Genomic DNA, 22,443 nt, shown 5'->3' with positions numbered 1-22,443 from the left:
TTAGTACTCACCGATCCTGAGACGAGATTTTATGCGAGCTGTTATTATTCCCCATCTCGCATGGTGAACTACCAGTAGTCCATGGGAGTGTAGTAGATGGTAAATGTAGATGAGTAAATGTAAATGCGGATGACGTTGTTTACCGCCTGGTATTGCGCCCGTTAGATTACGCGTATCTTTGTAATTTTGGTAATTCCGAGGGCGGCGTCTTTTTCTGCCGCGGGCCTTTTTTTTCTTTCTTGAGGTTCTTCCCAGTTAAACCAGTTGTTGGTTGATATCACATTTGCCAATTCCAGGATGGGCCCGAGAAATCGTGGAGGTCGGCCGACTTTAAGTCAGGGCTTGGACCGTGAGGTGAGTGGACTTGACTTGGGCCATTGGGGGACAGCGGTGCGGTGCGATGCTAATACTTTCATACTCGGACAGGTCTACCAAGTCGTGCGCAAAATTATCGATGACCAGCCTGATGAGGCCCGTATACGCCTTTCGGTCCCCGCTATATACGAGCAGCTCAAAAAGTCCAATTCCAGCTTGAACCGCAAACCTAAGAAGTTGCTGGAGGACAGTCTGGAGCGGGTTTTGGAAGTCATGAAGAGTGAGGGACTGTGCGGTGAAGATGAGGAGGACTCAGTCGAGGGGGACTTTGAAGGGCTTGAGGAGCCACCTGTTAAGGAAACCAATGGTGTCAACCAGAGCATTGTTGGTGCATGGGCCACTACTAAAGCAACACCGTCCCGCAAAACCGAATCGGGCTCTTCCTCCAAACGAAAAGGAACCAGCGGGGAATCTTCCTCGAAGAGACGCAAGGCCGAAGCCGCAGTGGACCGATCCCCGCCTACACATGTTAATCTTACGGATTTGGGCGGTTTGGACGATGTGGTGCAGGAATTGGGCGATCTGGTTATCCTGCCCATGACCCGGCCGCAGGTTTATCTAGCATCGAATGTGCAACCGCCGCGCGGTGTACTTCTTCACGGTCCGCCGGGATGCGGAAAGACAATGATTGCCAATGCATTTGCTGCGGAGCTCGGCGTACCGTTCATCTCGATCTCGGCCCCCTCAATTGTATCCGGCATGTCGGGTGAGTCCGAGAAAGCGCTGCGCGAACATTTCGACGAGGCCAAGCGCATCGCTCCTTGCCTAATCTTTATCGACGAGATTGACGCAATTACACCCAAGCGTGAGAGTGCACAGAGAGAAATGGAGAAGAGAATCGTCGCCCAGCTCCTCACCTGTATGGACGAAATCGCTCTTGAAAAGACAGACGGCAAGCCAGTCATTGTACTCGCCGCAACCAACCGGCCCGACAGTCTAGACGCAGCTCTGCGCCGTGGTGGTCGTTTCGACAAGGAGATTAACATGACAGTCCCCTCCGAACCAGTCAGAGAACAAATCCTACGCGCTTTAACGCGAAAGATGCGACTGGCAGACGATCTCGACCTGAAAACACTAGCTAAGCGAACCCCCGGCTTCGTCGGCGCCGATCTAAACGACCTCGTCTCAACTGCCGGCGCAGCCGCCATCAAGCGGTACCTGGAAATTCTCAAATCTAACAGCGGCGAGGATATGGAGATGGATATGGACATGGAAGTCGAGGGCGACGGTCAAGATGATATCATCAGCCCTAAAGTCCGCGAACTCCGCCGTCTAATCACGCACGCCAAAGAAACTCCCATAGGCGAAGAAACGAACGAAATCTCCATCTCAAATGCAGATTTCTTCACCGCACTCCCCAAAATCCAACCCTCTTCCAAGCGCGAAGGCTTCGCCACCGTCCCCGACACAACATGGGCCGACATCGGTGCCCTGGGCGGAATTCGCGACGAACTCGTCACCGCGATTGTCGAGCCGATCAAGAACCCGGATATTTACGCGAATGTGGGTATTACCGCGCCGACGGGTGTTTTGCTCTGGGGACCGCCTGGTTGCGGTAAAACATTGCTGGCCAAGGCCGTTGCGAACGAGTCCCGCGCAAACTTCATCAGCGTGAAGGGACCGGAGCTCTTGAACAAATTTGTCGGAGAATCCGAGCGCGCGGTTCGACAAGTTTTTGTTCGTGCGCGCTCATCCGTGCCCTGTGTTATTTTCTTCGATGAATTAGATGCCCTCGTGCCTCGTCGCGACGATACGCTCTCAGAAGCCTCCGCCCGAGTTGTGAATACTCTTCTCACCGAGTTGGATGGACTGGGGTCCAGTCGCCAGGGAATTTATGTTATTGCCGCGACCAATCGTCCCGATATCATTGATCCGGCTATGCTTCGACCGGGCCGTCTGGAGACGCTTCTTTTCGTCAACTTGCCCTCGCCACTTGAGCGTGTCGATATTCTGCAGACGCTTGTGCGGAAATTGCCGATTGGCTTTGATGAGGATATGCGCCGGCTTGCGGAGGAGTGTGAGGGATACTCTGGTGCTGATTTGGGTAGTTTGTTGCGGAGGGCTGGTTACTCTGCTATTAAGAGGCGGGATAGTATCAAGTTCGAGGACTTTGTTGCTGCCAAGTCGTTTATCAGGCCCAGTGTTACTGATATGAAGAAGTACGAGAAGTTGAGGAGGGATTGGAGTGGTGGTGTGATTTGATGCTGTGCCTGGAGGTGGGCCGGAAGTTCTTTTCTTTTCTTTATTTCAGGTGTTTTCCAGTTTATACCAAGCTCTTTTGTTTTCCGTTTTCCGAGGTTATTCGGGTTGGTAGGACGGCCTTATGGATATAGATGGATGATCAACATGTGCGTGGATTCCAACTTGGAGGTTATGACATATTTGAATGATTATAGATGGTCAGCATCAAAGTACGACCTATACTGCATATATCAAGTTCCAAGCGAGTCTATATTACCCTCTACACAACACGAATATCTGGGGCTGAATGACTCTACTTCTTAATTGTACAGAAAAACTACTATTAATAGTAGTACTAGTTTGCAGCTTTAAAGTAATTACTAGTGAGCTTGAATCATGAAAAACTATAATGAAAGACCACTGGCACTACTACTACTAGTACTACTAGTGAAATAAGAAATTTAAACATTGGAATACTAATCAACAGTGACTAGTATATCAAATTCACAGCGGCAATTGACCCAGTGTTTCTACCAAGGGAGCAGCCCGGGCTCAAAATTACTCAGGCGCTGCCACCCTCTCAGTGAAGCTGTTCTACCATACGATTTGCTTGATCCTAACAACTCAGGGTATTGAGTAGTACTAGTATAGTACTGGGTAGGATACTAAGTTCGATAATGTCTACTACATCTCTAATGCTGCTTATCTACTACATTCCTCACGTACTAACACTAATCGAGTACTTACTGGTCGTTAATATAGGTACTCTGAAGCTATTTACGACCTCGGGACATACAAATTTGTATGGGAAATACTGGTAATATTAGGGGGCCCCCACCTTGGCAGAGACACTGGGTCGATAAGGCTATCAAGCGTCGTAAAAATAAAACATACAAGCATACAAACAAACAGACATAGTAGTGGGACTCAGTACATTACGAACATGCGAAAATAATCACAAAAAGGGCAGGAAAGGGCCCTAGGGGAAGCCACTACTGGCGCCAAGCGTCTCCGATGGACTGCGATCGCCAAACCTGAACTGCAATTTGCTGAATATCCTCCTGGCTCATATCAAAGTCGGCTTCATGTGCAGTAGGTTCACGAAGAAGGAGTTGGTTGAAGGGTATCGTAAACGATCCCGTAATGGTAGGATCTCCATTAGATCGTGGCTTTTCAATCGTCATGGATTGGATACATTCGGCGGAATAATGAGGAACCTGACGCCCTCGTTGCCTTTGAGTCCTTGCTCGTGTCCGCACTCTCCGCTGTCCTCGTTGTCTTCCAGTCCTTGCCCTGGTCCGCACTCTCCACTCTTCGATAGAAATAGTCTGAGATAGTTGGTTTATAAACGCTCCCATGGCAAATCTGACTTCATTCTTCGAGTTTTGAAGCCAAAGGCGTAAATCCTCTCCGATCTGAGACCGCGATTCGGTATAAGAAACTTCGAGGACCAGAGACGGCCATTTCATGGACCTTGGTGGTTGAACCGTGAAGGGGCGAACGGTTTGATCCGCTCGTTTGCGGATTATCTTTGGAGCGCCCACGTCATTCAGGACTTTCTGACCGGCGTGATTGATGATAAATAGAGCGTGGTTGGCGGTTCCCGTGAAAATTGCTTCATGATTCAATCCCATTGTCGTAAGCTTTCCGTCTAACCACCGTGTAATGGCCATTGCCAATGGTCCGTGGGAAAAGCTCTCCATTTTTGCAGAGATGATGTAGTCGACAGGGTTGTAGAGTAGGGTCCATGAATCGAGTAGTTCATGGTGAGAGTCCTGGATACATTTGAAGGCTAGTTCGTCCACAGAGGTAACAAGAATCCATGGCCCATTAGCGCGTTGTTCATCAGTGAAGCTGGTGCCTATTGATCTCAGATATGCAAAGAAAGCTTCAACATTCACGTAGTCAATTTGAGTTCCATCGATAGGCCATGGATCTATTAATTGCCCCCTTGTTGAACAGCCGAATAGTGGTAAATCGGACATTATAGCGGTCGTTAATAGTTAGATTAGATACTTGAAGCTATACTGAAAATAATGGCCTTAGCTTCGAGATAATGAAAACAGCAGAGTAGCTGAAGATACTGAGTTAACCTCTAGCTACCCGTTTAGAATAGAATCCACCAGGGAATGTTATTGTAATAATGACGAACTTTTCAGGGCTTCACACAAGGAATGGAATGCTCTCCGGGTTTACGGGGCTACAACCAGTGGCGCCGCAAAAGTTTCCCACCGCATATTGTCCGTCGTTCTTTACCGCCTTCTAATGGCAGAGACCAGGCCGGTCATCAAAGGGCGCCACTGTAGAGGCAACCAGCTCAGAGAACAAAACGATGCGCAGCTGAGGTGCTACATAAGCATACTCCGGACCACCTGGTCTGTTTTTGGTTTCAATGGCTTCAAATTTACACATAGAATATAGGGACCTGTGAAATCGACGCCGAAAATGACAACCTCTGGCGCCAGAAACGGCCGCCTTCTGCTTTTTCAGCCTTCGGGTGAGGGCGCGTCGGTTCTGCCAGGATATAGACACAGGATCATCCACCGAAACCCGAGTAGTGTTCTCCCCCTCCGGGCAATCCGATGAGGAGCTTGATAGTCTATATTTTCTTCCCCTAAAGTTAGACGAGCCCGGCTTAGCTGTGACTCTTATACTGAATCGTGATCTGGAGTTGCCCTCGCGGACCAATGACTGCACATCCGCTTTTGATTACCCCGTATGAGCTTCAACGACATGGCATCTCACCAGAACTCTGGCAGCGATTCACGCAAACTATTTGCCTTGAACAGCTCAACAGTAACGAAGCCTGATCGCTGACCTGGCCGGGGACCGAGGTGAAATACTCGCACGCCTCCTTTCACATTGGAATGATTCATTGTTCCGACCAAAAGGGATCGTTATTCGCCTCGACCTACTCCGTGACTATTAGAATTACTCGGAAGGCATGCGACCTTATGCCAGAACCCCGTCACCCTGCTCTGAAAGAGGTGGACCAGAAAATGTCGCTCAGATATCTGCCCGAGTTGTCGTCATTCCCTTAAAAACGTAACTAATCAATCTCGGTCTCAATTCGAAATCTGTTTGTTAGACTATATTGCTCTCTGTTTCCTGGTTGTAAGTTTATCCTGCGAATATCTTCCGGGGCATTGACGTGTGTGATGGTAAAAACCTACCGTGTATGCCATGTTACTTAGGGATGTACCTCACTACTCTCCCTTCGCTTGAAATCGGCAAGCTCCTTCCATATCTTGAAAAGGGAGAGCGTTGCCGACAGCCCCAACAAAACACAGTGTTTAGGCTTAGTGTGAGAGATGGTGGAGAGAGTGTTTGAGACTCATCTTCAAAGTAGAGAAAGGATTATATAACAACGGACCAATAACTAACCTTACTAGTTAGTTACTACGTCTACACTGAACCTTTGAAGATACGAGACAGAATAATACCGTCTTGAGTGTGTGCCGGTAGTATCTGGTAGTGCTGGCCTCGATGAAAATTTGACACTTGGACCGGTGTCACGCCGAGTGGTGACCAGCCAGTTCGCCTATATCCCACCCTTTTACAGCCGGAAATCGGTGTTAACACCTACACTCTTTCATTGTTTCCCGAACGCTAGCGCCAAGAGCTAATCTACTTCTACAATAGTCAAGAATGTCCCCCGATGTCTAAGCCTTGTTCCGTAAAATACTGGATAATTATATGAGTTGGGAATATGTTACTATTCTTGCTGGATGAATTCGACGTATCCATACCTAAGTCCGCGCTCAGCGACGCCCTGCATCGTAAAGGGGGTGGACAGAGAAGAGGGCTCGACAAAAAGCCAGGGAGCCAAATGCGGATTTACGTGATGATTACTGTCATCTGATCTTGGAGTTTTGCTAATACCACCTGGTCCACATAGATGAGTCTGGATGTGATAAGCGGATAGGGTTCAGACGGACTGGCTGGCTCCTCTTGGTACAACACCAGTCCAAGTGTCAAAATTCCATCGTGGTCAACAATATCAGATACTTCCTGCATATATATCTACTTCTCTTCTACAAGAATCAGTTCATTATCAATCTATTCTACTATTTCGACTTTCTGACCCATTCCAGATCTCATATCCTACCTGAACGATATGTGTTCTACCCTGTACAAGTAGATTGTGACATGCGAATGGGGATGCTGCTTTACCTCACTAAAGTGTCCTAAACAGGTGATAGCTTGCATTAGTGCAAAGGGTGCTTCAGAATCGCATATCAGAATGCCACATTTTCTCCTCCTCTGCAAATCTGACTTTGCGAGTGAAACTTAGGGGCGAGATACAGGGTCGGTGTAATACAGTACCAGGTTGGCTAGCTCTAGTCTTACTTCTCTTCCGCTTCTGCAAGAAGGTCGAAATCCAAATACATATTGAATACTTAGGCACAAACAAATAAGTGCTCCAAACACACGCCAAAGATGTTACTACCAATGTAAAGATTTGTCCAAAATCACTTTTCTCAAAAAGTAGAAGACTTGGCTTGGGCCAAGGACGTGATCATCTCTCTTCGATATGCCCGCCTGGTATAGGCTCGGCGAGCGCTGCCCGCCACGTAGGTGCACTGAATTTCTCAGCGAAGTACTGTGTCTCGTGCACCACAAGCTCGCGAGCAAACTGCATGATGGAGACTGAGTATGTTGGTACTCCGTCATAGGTGATGATGCATTCGCTCACCCATATATGGCCGTCGCCTGAGATTCGCAGCACCGTAAATTGCCGGTCAGCCGGGTGTCCACCACGCTGTGCAGAAATTGCCGCAAGACCTTTGAAACGCTCCCCTGATTGCGGGTAGTCTCAGGATCGCGTCTACGGCATAGATAGCGTATTCGGCTTCGGTATCACTGTCATCCGATGCCCGCCAATGTTCCTCGATTGCTTTCCTGGTCAGATTCATCGCACTCTCGTTTCCGATCATTATGACAAACAATAATATACTTTGAGCTGCTAGGAAAGGGATCGCTAGGTTGTGTATTCCAGCGGAGTTATGGGACACAGGCTATATCAGTTTGTCGCTCGGTGGATGAGCTTGCTGACCAATGCGGCCAATGACACCACGACTTCCCCCAGAGCCGCACAATATGCGTCCCCAAACGGACCCTCGCCGCTTTAGCTGGTGGAGGGCCTTCATCAGTCTAATGCTCTCGACCGCTAGCGGAGCAGCGGCCGAATATTAGCTCTCGGTAAAGCGTATGGACTGATCAAAGAACGAGAAGAAGCGGCAAAAACAAATATTTCCCAAAATCGGATAGTAGACGAGGCGATTTTACCTTGGGAGGGACTGGAGCTACTTCAACCGCTGACCAAACCATTCAAACGCGTCCAATCACCTCCGCTAGCTGCTGCTTAGTAGCCTGTATTACCACTTCCGCTGCCCAAACGCACGCAGCCTTAGGTGTAGTAGGTGCGGAAAGATTCGGTATGGATTAAATCAATGCAAAGGCAGCTGCTTATATGTGAATACATTATAGCGTTTTGATTGAAAGACGCTAATTTAGAAAATAGTAATGAGCGAAGTGAATGGCCCGATCATCCGGGTGGCTAACTCAGCCGGGAATTACGTTATTGATGCCTTTGAAAACCGTCGTGACGTCCATGATTTCACATCCCGACCAATAACGAAAGACCACGCAGCATTGAATCGGTGAATTAGTTGCCTTGTCGCTAGGCTAATACCTCTATTAAAGGTGGCTCTAGGTATTATTTCAGAACCTGCGTAGCATCAACTACTTACTCCTATTGACCTGCTCGAACCGGACCGACCTTATATTTTGAATCAGTTAGTTGTTGATGTTTCGTCGCCCGGCTGTCCTCAACTCGCTGAAGCACTATTGCAATATGGCGACAAACTTACAGTACGAAGTTATCATTATCGGCTCTGGCCAATCCGGCACGCCCTTGCCACTGCATTTGCGAAAGCTGGACAAAAAACAGCGCTGATTGAACGCGAGCATATCGGTGGAAGCTGTATTAATGAAGGCTGTACACCGACAAAAACGTTAATTGCATCGGGTCGCATCGCCTATCTAGTTCGTAAGGGACTAGATTATGGTATACACACTTGTGAGCACGAGACCGATGTGAATGTGGCCGTGGTCGATATGCTCAAGGTCCGCCAACGGAAACGCAACATCGTCGCCTCATTCCGCGGTGGTAGTGAGACTAAGTTAAGAGACGCTGGCGTGGATACCCTAATAGGTGAGGCGACTTTTGTGGACGAGAAGACACTCGAGTATAAAGATAGTGGTGGCAATGTGAGAACTATCCAAGGCCAGAAGATATTCATCAATGTCGGAGCACGACCTGCACCGCCACTCCTCGAAGGGATCGACTTGCTTGATCGAAGAGCAGTTTTGGATTCCACGTCAATTCAAGAGCTAGACGAGGTTCCTAGCCACCTCGTGGTGGTTGGAGGAGGGTATGTGGGAGTGGAATTTGCACAATTGTTTCGTAGACTAGGTGCACAGGTTACTATAATCCAGCGTGGAAGACAATTACTACCGCGCGAGGACGAAGAATTTGCTCACCTACTGCGAGATATTTTTCAAGAGGATGGACTTGTGGTACACTTGAACTCTGACCCTGTCAGAATTGCGCCGTCGCCTAGCGGGTTTACTCTTTATTTCCACGTCAATAATGGCGATCGAACCGTCGAAGGAACGCATATCCTATTCGCTACCGGCCGCATTCCAAATACAGACAGTTTAAAGCCAGAAGCTGCAGGTATCGACACCGACAAGAAAGGTTATATTGTGACAAATGAATATCTCGAGACTTCGTCTCCTTCTATTTTTGCAATAGGCGACGTGAAAGGACCACCGGCATTCACGCATATCTCGTACGACGACTTTCGCATCCTTCGGTCTAACATGCTTTCATTACCACCTACGAGGCTCTCTACCAAAGACCGCATTGTCCCGTACGTGGTGTTCACTGATCCCCAACTAGCGCACGTCGGCCTCCATGAGAAGGAAGCTCGTGTAAAGTTCCCCAACAAGAGGATTCAAACTGCGAAAATGCCGATGGCATACGTCGCCCGCGCACTAGAAACGGACGAGTCGAGAGGGATGATGAAAGCTGTCGTGGACGGTGATACAGGGTTGATTCTAGGGTTTTCCTGCTTGGGCATCGAGGGTGGCGAAATCATGAGCATCGTGGAAGTAGCGATGATCGGAAATGTTCCCTACCAAAAATTGCGAGATGCAGTCTTGGCCCATCCTACTCTAGCAGAGAGTCTGAACAACATTTGGGGATTTTTGGAGTGATGGATGGGTGAAGAAGCCTCGTGCTCGTGCGGACAGGAGGGGTTCGAGAAACAATCGAAGAGTGTAGGTGGTGACACCGATTTCCGGAAGTACTGTATCACATCCGGATTCATCGACAAACACAAGACGATACGACCGAAACTCAGATAGCTTATGCTGGTAGAAATCTCGTAGTTCAGGGTTCTGTTTTTTTGCTATCTGCTAGGCTTCCTTCTTTGTCCAGCCAGCGTTGGAAAGCGCACGTTTGATGCTGGATGACGATGGTAATATATTGAACTCATCCGATAAGAAGATAGCCATCTTTTCTATGGATAGGCCGGGCTTTTCGGCGAGGTGGTCATAGAGGGCGTGCAGCATAATAGGGGTGATGCTTGGTTGTCGACCGACGGGTTTCTTGCGTATGTTAGTGATAGAACGCTCACTACACTTCGTCACCTTTGGCATTTGTGATGTAGTGAGCCTGTTCTTGCTGCGTATCATACGGACAATCATCTTACGTTGCCAGGAATCGATATTTCTTGCCATTTTGTAAGTGATTTGGTCGTTTGCAGATGCTTGTTGGGAGGAGGGCGTGCGGACGACGCCATGGTGGGTAGGGGTGGGTACTTACTCATGTTTCATACGCTTTGCGTTATTTCCATACCATCATTGAACAAATTTTTAAATACTGAGGTAGCCATTAAGATTAGCGTATCCTCTGTTTAGGGTTTGAAAGAGTGTCTCTATGTTTCCCGACATAGAAGGCAATAACGGCTAGCACTGTAGCTCAGTAGACCAATGCATATGCTAAATCTCATGCCGAGAAGCTGGAGAAGAGCCATTGACTCGGGCTTCAGCTCATAATTTGCCACATCAAAATTAGTCGATATATTTTCCTCTTGCACACTCTCCTGTTGCTCCCTGGTGTAGTAAATCACAGGTCCCAATATTACAAAACCGATTTTACATGGCACCAAATGAATGTTGTAACAACTTTTAAGTATGGCTATACACAAAATACTATGCACATACAATAACGCCAGAAAGAGTATCATGCAGAAAAGAAAGACCAAAAACTTGAACATAATTACATCCACAAACGGCACGTTCCGTCAGCACCGGCACTAACAAGCCACGCCTCACGCGGATGCCAGTCAATATCCAGAATACCCAGCTCAGCAGTAACCTTGTGGCCCTTGAGAACCTTAAGAGGAACGATACTAGCATTGCTGAGCATATCGCCCGTAACGCTACCGTGGAAGATCTGCAACGATCCGTCGTCACTGGCATCGGCGAAAAGCGGGTACCGACCACCAGGGTGGAACTTGACGGCACGAATAGCCTTGCGATGGTAGCGGAGGGTCTTGTAGGGTCGTGGCGAGAGGTCCAGATCGTGCCAGAGCAGACGGCGGTCGTAAGAACCGATGATGATGTTGTCGCCGCCCGAGGCGCTGGATGAAGTCGGGTGAATATCGAAGGAGGAGATCCAGCGTGCACCGGGTTGGAGGATCTTGACCAGAAGCTGGCGGGAGAGATCGTAGCCGCGGACGGAGCGTTGGTTGGCGACAAACAGAATTGGCTTGGAGGGGTGGAAGTGGGCGGTTTGAGGGGGACCACCACCCTTGAGACGGCGGCGGAAGGGGAATTGGGTGAGATGCTTGGAGAGGGTGTGGATGGAGATCGCGACGGAGGCGGGGGTTGAGGCGCCAGAGCAGACACTGACGAAGTAGTCTCCACGACGGTGCCAGGAGATGGACTTGGGGACGTATCGGAGAGGGATGACAGCGCAGACACCGACATCTGCGAGGGTAGAAGAAGGTCGGATCCAAGTGGGGGGGTGCGCTCTTCTTTTCCTCGGGGTTGTTGGGGGTAGGGTTGGAGGCTGCGTAACCCCAGCCAGCATCAAGGACCTCGAAGCTTGCCTTCTCGATCTCGGGGTCGGCAATTGGAGGCACGGAGAGGAAAATGTCGTCGCCACAGGCGGCGGCCAGGACAACGGCATCCTTGCCGGGACGCCAGCGGACAACATTGACGGCATCCTCATCGCTGAGCTTAGCACTCCACAGTTGACGGCCGGTGAGAATCTCCCAGACACGGACGGTACCATCGTCGCCACCAGTCGCGAGCCAGATTCCAGTAGGATCCACATTGAGCGAGCGAACACGACCCTTGTGGCCGCGGAAAACAGTGGCGCATGTTGTAGGGAAGGGCTTGAGCTCCTCGGGGCTGGGAAGCTTGGGGAGCAAACTCTCTGGGTCGATGTTGAGCTTGCTGCGTCGAACACGGGGCGCAAGATACAGATCGAGACAGCGCTCGAACTTCTCCTGGACAAAGTTCTCGTAGCCAGGAACCTTGCGGAGAGAGCCAAAGTCGTTTGGCAGGAATTCCTTCTCACGGTCCTCGGGGTCGGCCTGCTCCCAAGCTTTGCGCTCCTTGCTGTCAGGAACATACTCGGCAGGAGGGTGATAACTCTCCTCATATCCGGGCGGCGGAAGCTTAGGTGCAGGGACATGCATGATGTGATCCGGACGCTCCTGCTCGTCGGCCCAGAGGTCGAAGTTGATGAGGTTTTCGTCCACCTCCTCGCGGTCCTCAGGAGCCTTCCAAGGTTGAATGCGGCCGTCGCGGATGGCCTTGACGAGCTTCATCACACGCTTTTGCTCGTGCTTAGACGGGACAAAGCGACGCTTGGGCTCCGGGGCAGCACTGAGGGGCATGATCTCCTGCTGGCTGGTGAAATATTCGACCAAGGGTTCGTATTGGTCGTAGCCTTCGCCAGGGATCTCGTTCATCTGCACCTTCTTCAGCAGCTCCAATTCCTGCTGGGTCAGGTTCAGGGGCTTTCCGGTGGCGGGGTCGGTCAGACCAGTCCAGCCCTTGGGGATCTCAATGCTGTCGAGCAAGGCATCGAGCGCCTCGCCCTTGGCAGGACGCATGATCTTCTTGCCGTTGATATCGTAACCGATGTGAGGGTACTGGTCGTAGAAGGAAAGAGGGATATCACCAATGGTGTTGGCATTCTCTTCAATGTCCGAGTAGTCCGAGTTGTCGTCCGGGTGGATTTCGTCGTAAAGGTAGCGCTCGTTGCCATTGGCGTCTTTCACGATGCGAACATTGGGCTCCTCGGGGTGCCATTCCTTGACGGCAGGCTTCTTGGGCTCTTTCTCGACATCAGAAGGGATCTCATCACTATCCAGTTCCTCCTCTTCCTCATCACCATCCTCATCACTGAAGTCATCAATCAGTTCAATCTCAGAGTCGTCATCTTCGCTGTCGGACAGGTCGTTTGCGTTGTCGGAAAGGGCACCATCGAGGTTCTCGGCACTCAATTCATCTCCAGAGAAAACACCCGCTTCCTCCTCGACATCGCGAGTGACCGCCTTGCGTTTCTTTGAGGCCTTGCGAGCATCCATGGTTGGCGTACAACTTGGAATGAACTTGGGGTTGTCTTGCGCGCGAACTTTTTTTTTTTCTCCGCTGGGCCAGTCCACCCAGTTCTCACCGCCCATATCACATGACCTGGGGGACCGTGACCGCTTCTTATCGATAAACGATGACCAAATCCCATTGCCCGCATTTTGGACAATTTCATTTCTGTCAGAGCTTCTTTCTCTCTCTCCTGTTGAACAAAGGAAATGCTCCATCATGGAAGCTATTACTGACAGTATACCATGCTCGGACATGGAGCCAAAGCTTCATGCTGCGTGCGACGAGTGCAGTAAGTTTGGACGAATATCATCCCATGTTTCCTTCCAACCCACTCTATAGGCGCCCTGCGGCATGCTGATTATATGTTCTTCATTTATAGGGAAAAGAAAGCTCAAATGCTCAGGGGACTTGTCAGGCTGCACTCGCTGTCTCAAGCAATCTATAATATGTCACTACTCTGTTCAAAAACAAATGGGACGACCAAAGAAGAGAGCACGAGCAGATGACGAGGGGCCTGAATACCCCCCCGCAAACGACCAACAACGTCTGGCCAAGTCCAGAAGAGACTCCTCCAGGGACATTTGCAATGCCATTCGAGTCATACGCTACCCCAGACTCCCACCGCCTCTGTCCACAACTCTTCTGGCAAACCGGTGCCGGCGCCGGTGGCCATTCGCCATCATCACAGCCCTACCCCGACCTACTAGCAGACGACGAACAACATAATCACAGCTGGCGACCAGAACGTCTAAAGAACCCCAATGTCCCTGTTCCAATCTCATCCAGTCCATGGCCTGACTTCTCCGCCGTCACCGAAGCAACAGCTACCCTAGCAATGCCATTCCCAACTCCAACCCCAAATCTCCTAGATGCGACTTCCCTCCCTCTCACCCCGCCCACGTGCACATCTTCCGACCCAGCCCCCCAGTGCACATGTCTCTCCTATTTATACCTCTGTCTCAGCCATATCTCCTCCGTCGCCTCATTCCCGGTCAATTCCCACACCATCTGCTCCCTCTACATCGCAGCCCGGACAGCTCGCGACGTGATCCGCTGTGAATCATGTCCCAAGGTTTTCGCAACGGGCATGCAAAATGTCATGTTCACCGGAACACTATTAACAACCGTCGCCGACGCCTGGCTACGTATATGGAACACCGACCCCGTCGAACTAGGCATGCAAACTGCCCCGCCAGCATTCGTCTCAAAGGCACTGCAAAGTGAAGACCCGGCGCAGTTCTGGAGTAGCTGGCTCCGCCAAATTGTCCGTCGTGCTGTTGTTGGCGGCTTTCTTGCCGCTGACGCGGGCACTCCTTGTTCTATACAGCCAGACTTGCTGTCCTTGATTAGGGAGGTTGAAAATCGTCAACGGCGCTGGCATGGGCCTGGTCAACACCCGTTTGAGGGGTATAATCCGCTCCGCCCTGGGCCTCTTGGTCCCCATAAGTCGAATGAGAATGAGGAGTGTGATGAGAAAGAACTGCTCTGTCTTCGTGTTGTGGGGAGTGCTAGGTCTGTTCTTTCGAAGTTCCATTTTGAGCCTGAGGATTTTCCGGAGGGGGTTATTCCTGATGATATGCAAAGCAAGTCGGGCCATTGATATATGTTATGGGTGCTGGTGTCGGTGTTAACTGCTTTGCATCGGGATTGTGGGGTGGATGTTCCCGTTTCTTGATACCAGTTCATTTAAGCCATGTGTTTCAAGTTATAGGTAGAAAACGAGCCGGAGGCTTAAATATACAACCTTGGAAGGACTCGAATTTCAAATACTATTTTACTTGCCCCTCCAGGGCTCCGAGTCCCTTTTCTAACATTGGCTACGAGGCTACGAAACGCATCGTGTGATCGTCGACCATTTCATTAATTTTGGTATATGAATAAAGTCCCTCAAAATTCCAGCCATGTAGATACGACGCCAGGCCATGTGCAGACCAAAAAGAGAAATGAAAAGATATTTTGTAGATCACTCGTCCTCATCATCATCGTCCACCACGTAGCGGTTCTTCTTCCGTTGCGGAGGAGTTCCTGTCTTCTCAGGCGTGGGCTTGCTACGTGCAGACTTGGAGGGGGCAACTTCAGTATCAACTTCACCCTCAGCATCCTCGTCGTCATCCAGAATTTCCTCCTCCTCCTCGTCATCTTCACCATCCTCAACATCTTCATCGCTACCAACCAGGAACCCATCATCCTCGTCATACTCATCTTCATGGGTACGTCCTCCACCGCGATAATCTTCCTCGTCGGAATAAATTTCACCACGGCGGTTAGGACGACGCTGCTTGCCGCGAGGACGAGTCGACAATCCATCCTCAAGAGCACCGATACTAAGACCAGTACCCATGGTACGAGTAGCAGGTGCACGACGACCACGATCCGCCTCGCGGTCCGCCAGCTGTTGTCGCCGACGCTCAGCGCGCATGGCTTCTTTCTCCGCGAGCTCTGCCTTACGCGCAGCCATTTCGGGATCTTCCTTCACGTCAATGACAGGCGCCGAGCCATCCACTGTCGTCTTCTTGCCACGGGTAGCAGCGGCGAGGGATTCTTGCAGTCGCTGGACCGCATCGTCGGTCTCCATGGCAGTCGGGAGAACGGTCAAGCCGTGTGTGACATGGGAAGTGAGTCGGAAGACCGATGCCGTTTCCACGGCGGCGGAAAGGTAAACGTGAGAGTCCAGCTTGGGGTCATAGTTGCCAGATTTGTCGAGGGGTGCGAGGGGTTTGGAGGAGATGCGGTATTGCTCGAGTGGGGCGGATGCAAGTTGGAGTGTGATAGAGCCATCCTCCCACTGAACGAAGCGGGCGTTGGATTGTAGCTGGGACTCGTCGTTGGGGTCTTTGCGCCAGCATAGTGATGTGGCAGCGGTGGAGTAGGGAGGAGCGACGTAGGTTTCCGGGTTGAATTCTTCCGCTTCAATGGAGAGGAAATCGGGGACACGCATGGTGTAGATCTAGAAGTGAGAATATTCTTTAGTACGCACACTCCGTGACTTCGTAGAAGAAACGCATTCAGCGTGATCCCCATACCTCTCCGTCACTGGTTACGGGCTCCGGCGCCCGCGCCAGGCTCACGTCCATGATATTGACCTCGGCTTCGTCGAAGTCGCCCGCATCAGCACCCACATCCATGCGATCACGGCGATCATCACGGCCTTCATCATCACCAGAATCTAGTTGTTCATCATCCAAATTGCGACGGTCTCGACTAGAATGTTGTGGTTAGCTAGCTTTTTCGTGATGCGGGTTGATAAGTCAGTCATACTCGTCGTTATCGAGGCCAGCATCGGAACCACCACCATCGGAGCCGAAAAGATCGGCATCGTCATCCTCGTCCATCTGATCACCAGCTCCGAGAGGACTCTTGTCTCCGTCGCTTGGGACAGGGCTTTGAGCAGCATTGCGGCCGGGGCGCCGAACTGCCTCCTCATCCGAGGACATCGTGTGGATGAGTGTGCGCTGTTTTTAAGGAAAAGGCCAATTGAAAGAACAAGAAATGGGAAAAGAGAAAAAAAGGAACAAGGAACTCCAATTCATCCAGATACTTACTAAGAGCTGAAGTTCGCGCGAGTCAAGCCTGTCTCTCTCCGCGCCGAACGGATTAATATATCCTCCGTTGACCCGGAACACTAAACCCAGACAGGACTAGTTCGTGTGAGGCCCCAAAAGGAGGAGGAGCATCACTCACCGTCACTCCCCTGTGGGTTTCGCATCTCTCTGTCAATTCCAAAGATCTTTGCACAATGGCTACTTTTTTCCAGAGTGTGTAAGTGTTATGCGAAGCTGTCAATGGCCAGTTTGCTTTTCTATTCCTCATTGGTTTCCCTCTTCCCGCGGGGGGGTTGCCTCTCGTTCTCCCCCCTCCCCCCTCATACTGCATCACACAGCACCCGGCGCCACCAAACAGTGCAGCATTCCGGCTTTCCCCCCCCAAAGTCTATTAGCCGCGCAGTGGCTGCTCTTATCTACCTCAAAACCTCTCCCTTTCATTCATTTTATCACTTCCAACCTCGTTTCGAGTTGTGCCCTGAACTCCGCAGCTTTGGTTGCCCCTCATACCTCTTTGACCGAACACTAACTTTCGATCTACTTGCAGTCGCCAAGGGTTTGGCCGGGGTGGAAACAACAAGAACAACCCTCCCAAGAGCCCCGTACAAGCTCAAGCTCCCGCCATGCCGAATTCGCATTCGCTTTCCAATAGCCTCACCATCGATAACATCGCCGCGAACGACCCGGACGCCCCCAAGTACTTCTTCCAGGAGAAATATGCCCCTCTTAATGTGAGGGGCAACTTCTTAACCCTATGTGCTTGTCCGAAGAATGTGGAATTGGGCGAGTGGTTAGCTCATCAGAGTAAGCGATAAAGAGATGGGGTTGGCTATGGTGTACCATACTTTGGATGCTGATCCGTCGCAGTTGTTGAACAATACCGCCTACTCCACGGCATGCTTCAGGTCATCCAGGAAGTGAATTCCGTAAATGGATTTCCCATTTGCAACGAGCAAACATGCCCCACAATGTCTGCTGGACGGTATGTTGAAATAATTTGGCGGGGTAATCGACGGCTAGATCTGGGGTTCGGGAGGGCTAACAAACTGGGATCTACAGATTGACCTACACCTGGCTCGTCGACGGCCGCGCAGCTAAGATCTCCGCACCCAAGTTCATCAACCGCGTCGAGAAGTGGATTGTCAGCAAGATCCACGACCCTGTCATGTTCCCCACCGAGAATGTCACCGGCATCCCCGAAACCTCTTCCACCCGAGACGCAGCCGGCGCCGCCTCAGGAACCCCCCGCAACTCCTGCCGACAGCACCAACCCGTCCGCAGATGACTGGATCGGCAAGTCCAGTGGATTCCCCCAGACCTTCTACAAGGACTGTCAGGGTATCATGAAGCAGATGTTCCGCTGCTACGCGCATCTGTATCACGCCCACTGGCTCAACCCCTTCTGGCACATCAACAAGCACGATATCCTCAACATGTGCTTTGTCCACTTCGTGACCGTTGCCAAGTACTACCAGCTCGTTTCGGACAAGGAGATGGAGCCGATGCAGCCACTGATCGACCTCTTCATCAAGCAGCAACGGGTTCCACCCGAGGCGCTGAACGGCGGCCACTGGGCTCAACAGGCCACCAACTGAAAAGCTCCGCAGGTTCGGGAGCACATATAGTTAACCCTGCCCTATCCTATAGGGCCCTACCATAAGCAAATCCTTTCTCTTATCATTACGACCATGACATGTTCTTCAACCCGGCGTTGGGCCGCGCTGTCTTGCGTTCGTGTTTCTGCTTCTTACTGCTGCCATTCGGGAAAATGGACGAATCGAATCCGCCGATGATACGACTGAGATCCGGGCTTTGAGCATTTAGCATGCGGTGTGAATATTTTCTCATATTTTTCTATTTTGTGTTTATTTTTTTTATCATGATCTTTGCATATCTCCCTCTTCAATTCCGGTATCATCCATCATTGGGCCGTTTTAGTTTACAGCATGATCGGGAGCGATGGAATAACGAGTCTAGTCCAGCAGCGCGCACATACAACAGTCTCTTTCTGTATGGTAATATGTATTCCGTAGTCGGGTGCCTTGGCTTGGAGCTTGGACTCGGACTTTGTTCTGGTATCTTTGTGGTAACCGCCGGGGTGGAGATCATGTCAATAGAATTATCAGCATCTGGAGCGTGCTGATTGATCAGGCTGCCACTGGTCTTGACCATGTAGAGTGTGAAGAAAGCCCCAGATCATCGGATGTCGCTGTAGTATTCAGGGCTTCATTTTCCATGACCATTTCACTCCAACCGATCAATCGATAGTAGTGAATGGCGGGGTAGCATGTAGTCCCATCGGTAGGGATTGATTTCCCATCAACCACACACTCAAAGATAAACACCCTCCTCCGCATCACCCCCAGGCTGGCCCGCAGCATTTGAACTCGAGTTCAAAGCTCCATTCGTAGCTGGCACACCATCACCCCCCTCCTTCTCCTCCTCCTTAGAACCATCTCCCTCCTCCTCAATCCACGACTGTCCCCTCCTCTCAACCTCAGTCCTAAGCATATCCAACCGTTCCCGCATAGACGCAAAAACACCCTCATTCTCACGAATATACCCCTCCATCTCCCTCCTCTCTTCGTCCGACTGCGACGCCTCTAGAAAGTCCTTCATTTCGGCGTTCGAGCGGTGCAGGTGCGCGATTGAGTTGCGGAGTTCGGAGACTTTGGCGTAGACGGCTGAGAGGGGGAGTTCTTTTAGGGCTTCGGTGAAGGCTTCTGGGTTTATTGTGAATATTTGGGCGGCCATTTTGGGTTGTTTGTTTTGGGATTGCTTTCTGATTGGTGTTTTGGTTGATTGCCGTGGGTATGGCGCTGTAGTTTGTGGACGGAGGAGGTTGGTCTGGCTGTGGTTGGTTTTGGCTGCTTTTGGTGATGCCCGCCTTTGTTGCGTCACGTGTGTGGGGTAAGTATAGTATAAATTGCTAATCACCACTTCATGGTTCTGAGCGCCTGTTATCATCCCGACGAAGTCTTACTCATCACTGTCAGATAAACGCTCTTCTATAGAGGTAGTCATTTCGGGCCTTCGTGGCAAAGAATGAGACATCGACGAAATACGTCTGCCATCTAGTGCGAGAATTAATGCAGCGTGCTCCCTCTGCATTTATATAATCATCACTACCTAGGTAATCTCAAAAATTTCCAAGTTTCTCCCCTTACTTGAGGTTCTGAACCAAACGCTTTCCAAGGTTTAAGGACTTACAACTACTCACTTGGACTCCAAGGTTATTTTTGACTAGGAATCAAAGGCTCGCAATGCTTATCACTTCCGTCGAACACGCATTTCCTCCTGAAATTGTCGTGAGCCAAACCGACTTTGACCGGCTATACAAGGGGCTCACTAGTATTCCATGATCCATGGCTCCTTTTCTAGAGTCTCTAAATTTTCCGCGGTCTGGCCTTATCAATTCCGTCCATTCGCGGTGATATCAAATTACTTACGTTGCAGATTGTGAGAGGTGCGCCGATAGGACAACCGGCTGCAACGTGAGGGCTGGGATGGGATGGATAATGTGGTTGGGTGCCTGGTTTGAAATCGGTGCTCTGGGGTGAAGAAGCCCCGGACAAACTTGGAATAGAGCATCAAGACGGTTCTTTTCTGTGCAGGGGGCATAGTTAACGACTGGCATGTTGTTGCCTTTGGAAGCCCTAGCACCACTGTATCCGCTTCTTCCTCTTCTTCCTTCTCGTGTGATTAGCATTTTCGCAGAATGTTACTACATGTTGCTCCTTTCGATCTTGATCGTACAGCACCGTCCAGTATCCCCTTCCATGTCGGAAGCATAGAGATGCAGTTTCAACCCCTCATAGCACGATATGAGAAAATAAGATGTCCTCTTCCGACATGTAATAATCCCAGTCCGTATTTATAGATTGTGAGGCAGATACAAGATCCTGTAATTAGAAACTTAGACTCTCTAGAATTAGGATGGAAATTTTAATATCAAAATGCCTTGGCTTTGGCCTCTTGGAAATGAAAGTGTAATCGAAGGAAAGGGGTGAGCTGCGGTAGCCTGTCAAACTATATGTACTGGAATACTGCCGAGGAAAGGGGTCAGGGTGTGTAACTGTAATACTAAGTATAGCGGTGTTTCGAAGAAGGATTCAACAAACAATCTCTGTGGAAGCGACATACCTGGTTTCTATCCATGTTCTATGTTTACAAGGCGATACACAAATCATCGAGTGCTTAGCCCTTGAACCCGAAGTAAGTTTTGCTTAATATTCAAGAATACAGCCGACACGTAAATACCGTACGGCTCTTGACGTAGGCACGGCCATGTGATCTGATTGGTCTTGACCCACTTGTCTGCCTGGAGGGTTGCCTTACCACAATTCACCCTATATAAACAGCCCAAATCACCCTCCAGATATGACAAGAAACATCTGCTTCCAATTTCATTTTTTTAACTCAAAAATACACCCATGAACAAAATGGCACCGCTTAAAGTAACTGTGGTCGGCTCGTCGAGCATCAGTCGGCAGGCTGAGCGAGGAGTCCTGACGGTCTCAGCCAAGGCTGAAGGACCAGAAAAGGAGCTTGTGAGCCAAGAAGTTACCTCAGCCTCAAAGGAACTCCATAGAATGTTCACAGAGCTATCTCCAAAGACCGAGTCTGGAGCTGCCACGGCAGATGCTCCGATTACGGTGTTTTCATCCACAATGTTGCGGACAGGGTTTTATGACAAAACTGATAAAACGCCTGAGACGAGAACCCGTGTCCACACTGCCACTTCATCGTATAGTGCCATCTTCCGCAATTTCGCCAAGCTTGGCGAAGTGGTAGGCAAGTTGATGACTCATCCCAACGTGAGCATTGAAAGGGTTGAATGGAAGTTGACCGACGCGACTATCAAATCACTGCATTCGGAGTCCCGAACGCTAGCCATGCAAAATGCCATTGAGAAGGCAGAGGACTATGCTAGGGTTGTTGGGCGGAAAGTATTTGCCTGTGAGATTAACGAATCGGATCATGGAAATCAGGTGGCGATGTTACAGCAGCAGCAGCAGCAGCAGCAGCAAATGGCTAGGAGTGCTGTGTACGGCAGTGGTGCTGGTCCTAGCCACGATGGATCTGTTGACATGACGCCGCAGGATATTCGGTACACAGGGCGTGTGACCGTGAAGTTTGAGTCTGAACCTGAGATGTAATTACCAGGAATGGTAGCTTTGTGGTATCAGTTGAGTTAAGTGATATATCAAATCATGCTCTCTTATTTTATATCTGTTATGCATCTTTATTACGCTGTGAAACCCCCAGGTGTGGCTCCTCAACCGAGTCAACTTCAAAGTCAAAGTGAATCAAATCCTCAGCAATGCAGGGCGGGGGGGCCAACTTCAAACTTATAGTCGATTACTGGGCTGCATCCTGTTATTATGCACGGGCAATATCTAATACTAGTACTAGATCGTCTTTCCGTTGTTGCCTGAGTCCATCTTAGATATGCCACTCATTCACATATATCCGCTACTTTCATGGCTCTGAGATTTTCACAATATACTAATAACAAATAAACACCCTCCTGAATCTCTTATTATTAGCATTGTGCGGCCCCATTACTATTCAGATATCTCTTACAATTCATTTCTTTATTTTTATTTTCATTCCGGAACTGGCAACTTTCTAAATGGGGCAAGCACGACCG

The 22,443-nt window shown here is 50.0% G+C and overlaps 10 protein-coding genes across 10 annotated transcripts; 5 read left to right on the top strand and 5 right to left on the bottom strand.

Annotated features, from left to right (window-relative positions):
• Window positions 1-297: 297 nt before the first annotated feature.
• Window positions 298-2,577, top strand: N7481_002710 (putative AAA family ATPase/60S ribosome export protein Rix7; the record flags this gene model as incomplete). Its single annotated transcript, XM_057261929.1, has 1 exon — window positions 298-2,577. One exon carries the CDS (start codon window positions 298-300, stop codon window positions 2,575-2,577), a length of 2,280 nt encoding a protein of 759 aa, XP_057126861.1.
• A 971-nt stretch (window positions 2,578-3,548) lies between these two features.
• Window positions 3,549-4,541, bottom strand: N7481_002709 (uncharacterized protein; the record flags this gene model as incomplete). Its single annotated transcript, XM_057261928.1, has 1 exon — window positions 3,549-4,541. The coding sequence occupies one exon, from the start codon at window positions 4,539-4,541 to the stop codon at window positions 3,549-3,551; it is 993 nt and encodes a 330-aa protein (XP_057126860.1).
• A 2,534-nt stretch (window positions 4,542-7,075) lies between these two features.
• Window positions 7,076-7,493, bottom strand: N7481_002708 (uncharacterized protein; the record flags this gene model as incomplete). The annotated part of the gene is made up of 2 exons (XM_057261927.1): window positions 7,076-7,318; window positions 7,389-7,493. The coding sequence occupies 2 exons, from the start codon at window positions 7,491-7,493 to the stop codon at window positions 7,076-7,078; spliced, it is 348 nt and encodes a 115-aa protein (XP_057126859.1).
• Window positions 7,494-8,676: 1,183 nt separating this feature from the next.
• Window positions 8,677-9,814, top strand: N7481_002707 (uncharacterized protein; the record flags this gene model as incomplete). Its single annotated transcript, XM_057261926.1, has 3 exons — window positions 8,677-8,993; window positions 9,165-9,753; window positions 9,803-9,814. The coding sequence occupies 3 exons, from the start codon at window positions 8,677-8,679 to the stop codon at window positions 9,812-9,814; spliced, it is 918 nt and encodes a 305-aa protein (XP_057126858.1).
• Window positions 9,815-10,906: 1,092 nt separating this feature from the next.
• Window positions 10,907-13,232, bottom strand: erb1 (ribosome biogenesis protein ERB1; the record flags this gene model as incomplete). The annotated part of the gene is made up of 2 exons (XM_057261925.1): window positions 10,907-11,619; window positions 11,711-13,232. 2 exons carry the CDS (start codon window positions 13,230-13,232, stop codon window positions 10,907-10,909), a joined length of 2,235 nt encoding a protein of 744 aa, XP_057126857.1.
• Window positions 13,233-13,750: 518 nt separating this feature from the next.
• Window positions 13,751-14,848, top strand: N7481_002705 (Zn(II)2Cys6 transcription factor rglT; the record flags this gene model as incomplete). The annotated part of the gene is made up of 1 exon (XM_057261924.1): window positions 13,751-14,848. The coding sequence occupies one exon, from the start codon at window positions 13,751-13,753 to the stop codon at window positions 14,846-14,848; it is 1,098 nt and encodes a 365-aa protein (XP_057126856.1).
• Window positions 14,849-15,211: 363 nt separating this feature from the next.
• N7481_002704 (Paf1-complex subunit LEO1) lies at window positions 15,212-16,682 on the bottom strand (the record flags this gene model as incomplete). The annotated part of the gene is made up of 3 exons (XM_057261923.1): window positions 15,212-16,195; window positions 16,272-16,449; window positions 16,507-16,682. 3 exons carry the CDS (start codon window positions 16,680-16,682, stop codon window positions 15,212-15,214), a joined length of 1,338 nt encoding a protein of 445 aa, XP_057126855.1.
• A 302-nt stretch (window positions 16,683-16,984) lies between these two features.
• N7481_002703 (Mob1/phocein family protein) lies at window positions 16,985-18,385 on the top strand (the record flags this gene model as incomplete). The annotated part of the gene is made up of 5 exons (XM_057261922.1): window positions 16,985-17,007; window positions 17,338-17,594; window positions 17,658-17,772; window positions 17,850-18,016; window positions 18,072-18,385. 5 exons carry the CDS (start codon window positions 16,985-16,987, stop codon window positions 18,383-18,385), a joined length of 876 nt encoding a protein of 291 aa, XP_057126854.1.
• A 736-nt stretch (window positions 18,386-19,121) lies between these two features.
• On the bottom strand, window positions 19,122-19,544 carry N7481_002702 (uncharacterized protein; the record flags this gene model as incomplete). The annotated part of the gene is made up of 1 exon (XM_057261921.1): window positions 19,122-19,544. The coding sequence occupies one exon, from the start codon at window positions 19,542-19,544 to the stop codon at window positions 19,122-19,124; it is 423 nt and encodes a 140-aa protein (XP_057126853.1).
• A 1,688-nt stretch (window positions 19,545-21,232) lies between these two features.
• On the top strand, window positions 21,233-21,949 carry N7481_002701 (SIMPL domain-containing protein; the record flags this gene model as incomplete). Its single annotated transcript, XM_057261920.1, has 1 exon — window positions 21,233-21,949. The coding sequence occupies one exon, from the start codon at window positions 21,233-21,235 to the stop codon at window positions 21,947-21,949; it is 717 nt and encodes a 238-aa protein (XP_057126852.1).
• Window positions 21,950-22,443: the final 494 nt, after the last annotated feature.

This window comes from Penicillium waksmanii (assembly GCF_028829765.1).
Source record: "Penicillium waksmanii strain IBT 27052 chromosome Unknown utg000002l:1.0-3326099.0:1.0-3328782.0, whole genome shotgun sequence".
NCBI classification, from domain to species: Eukaryota; Fungi; Ascomycota; class Eurotiomycetes; order Eurotiales; family Aspergillaceae; genus Penicillium; species Penicillium waksmanii.
This window is presented reverse-complemented; position numbering and strand designations above follow the sequence as displayed.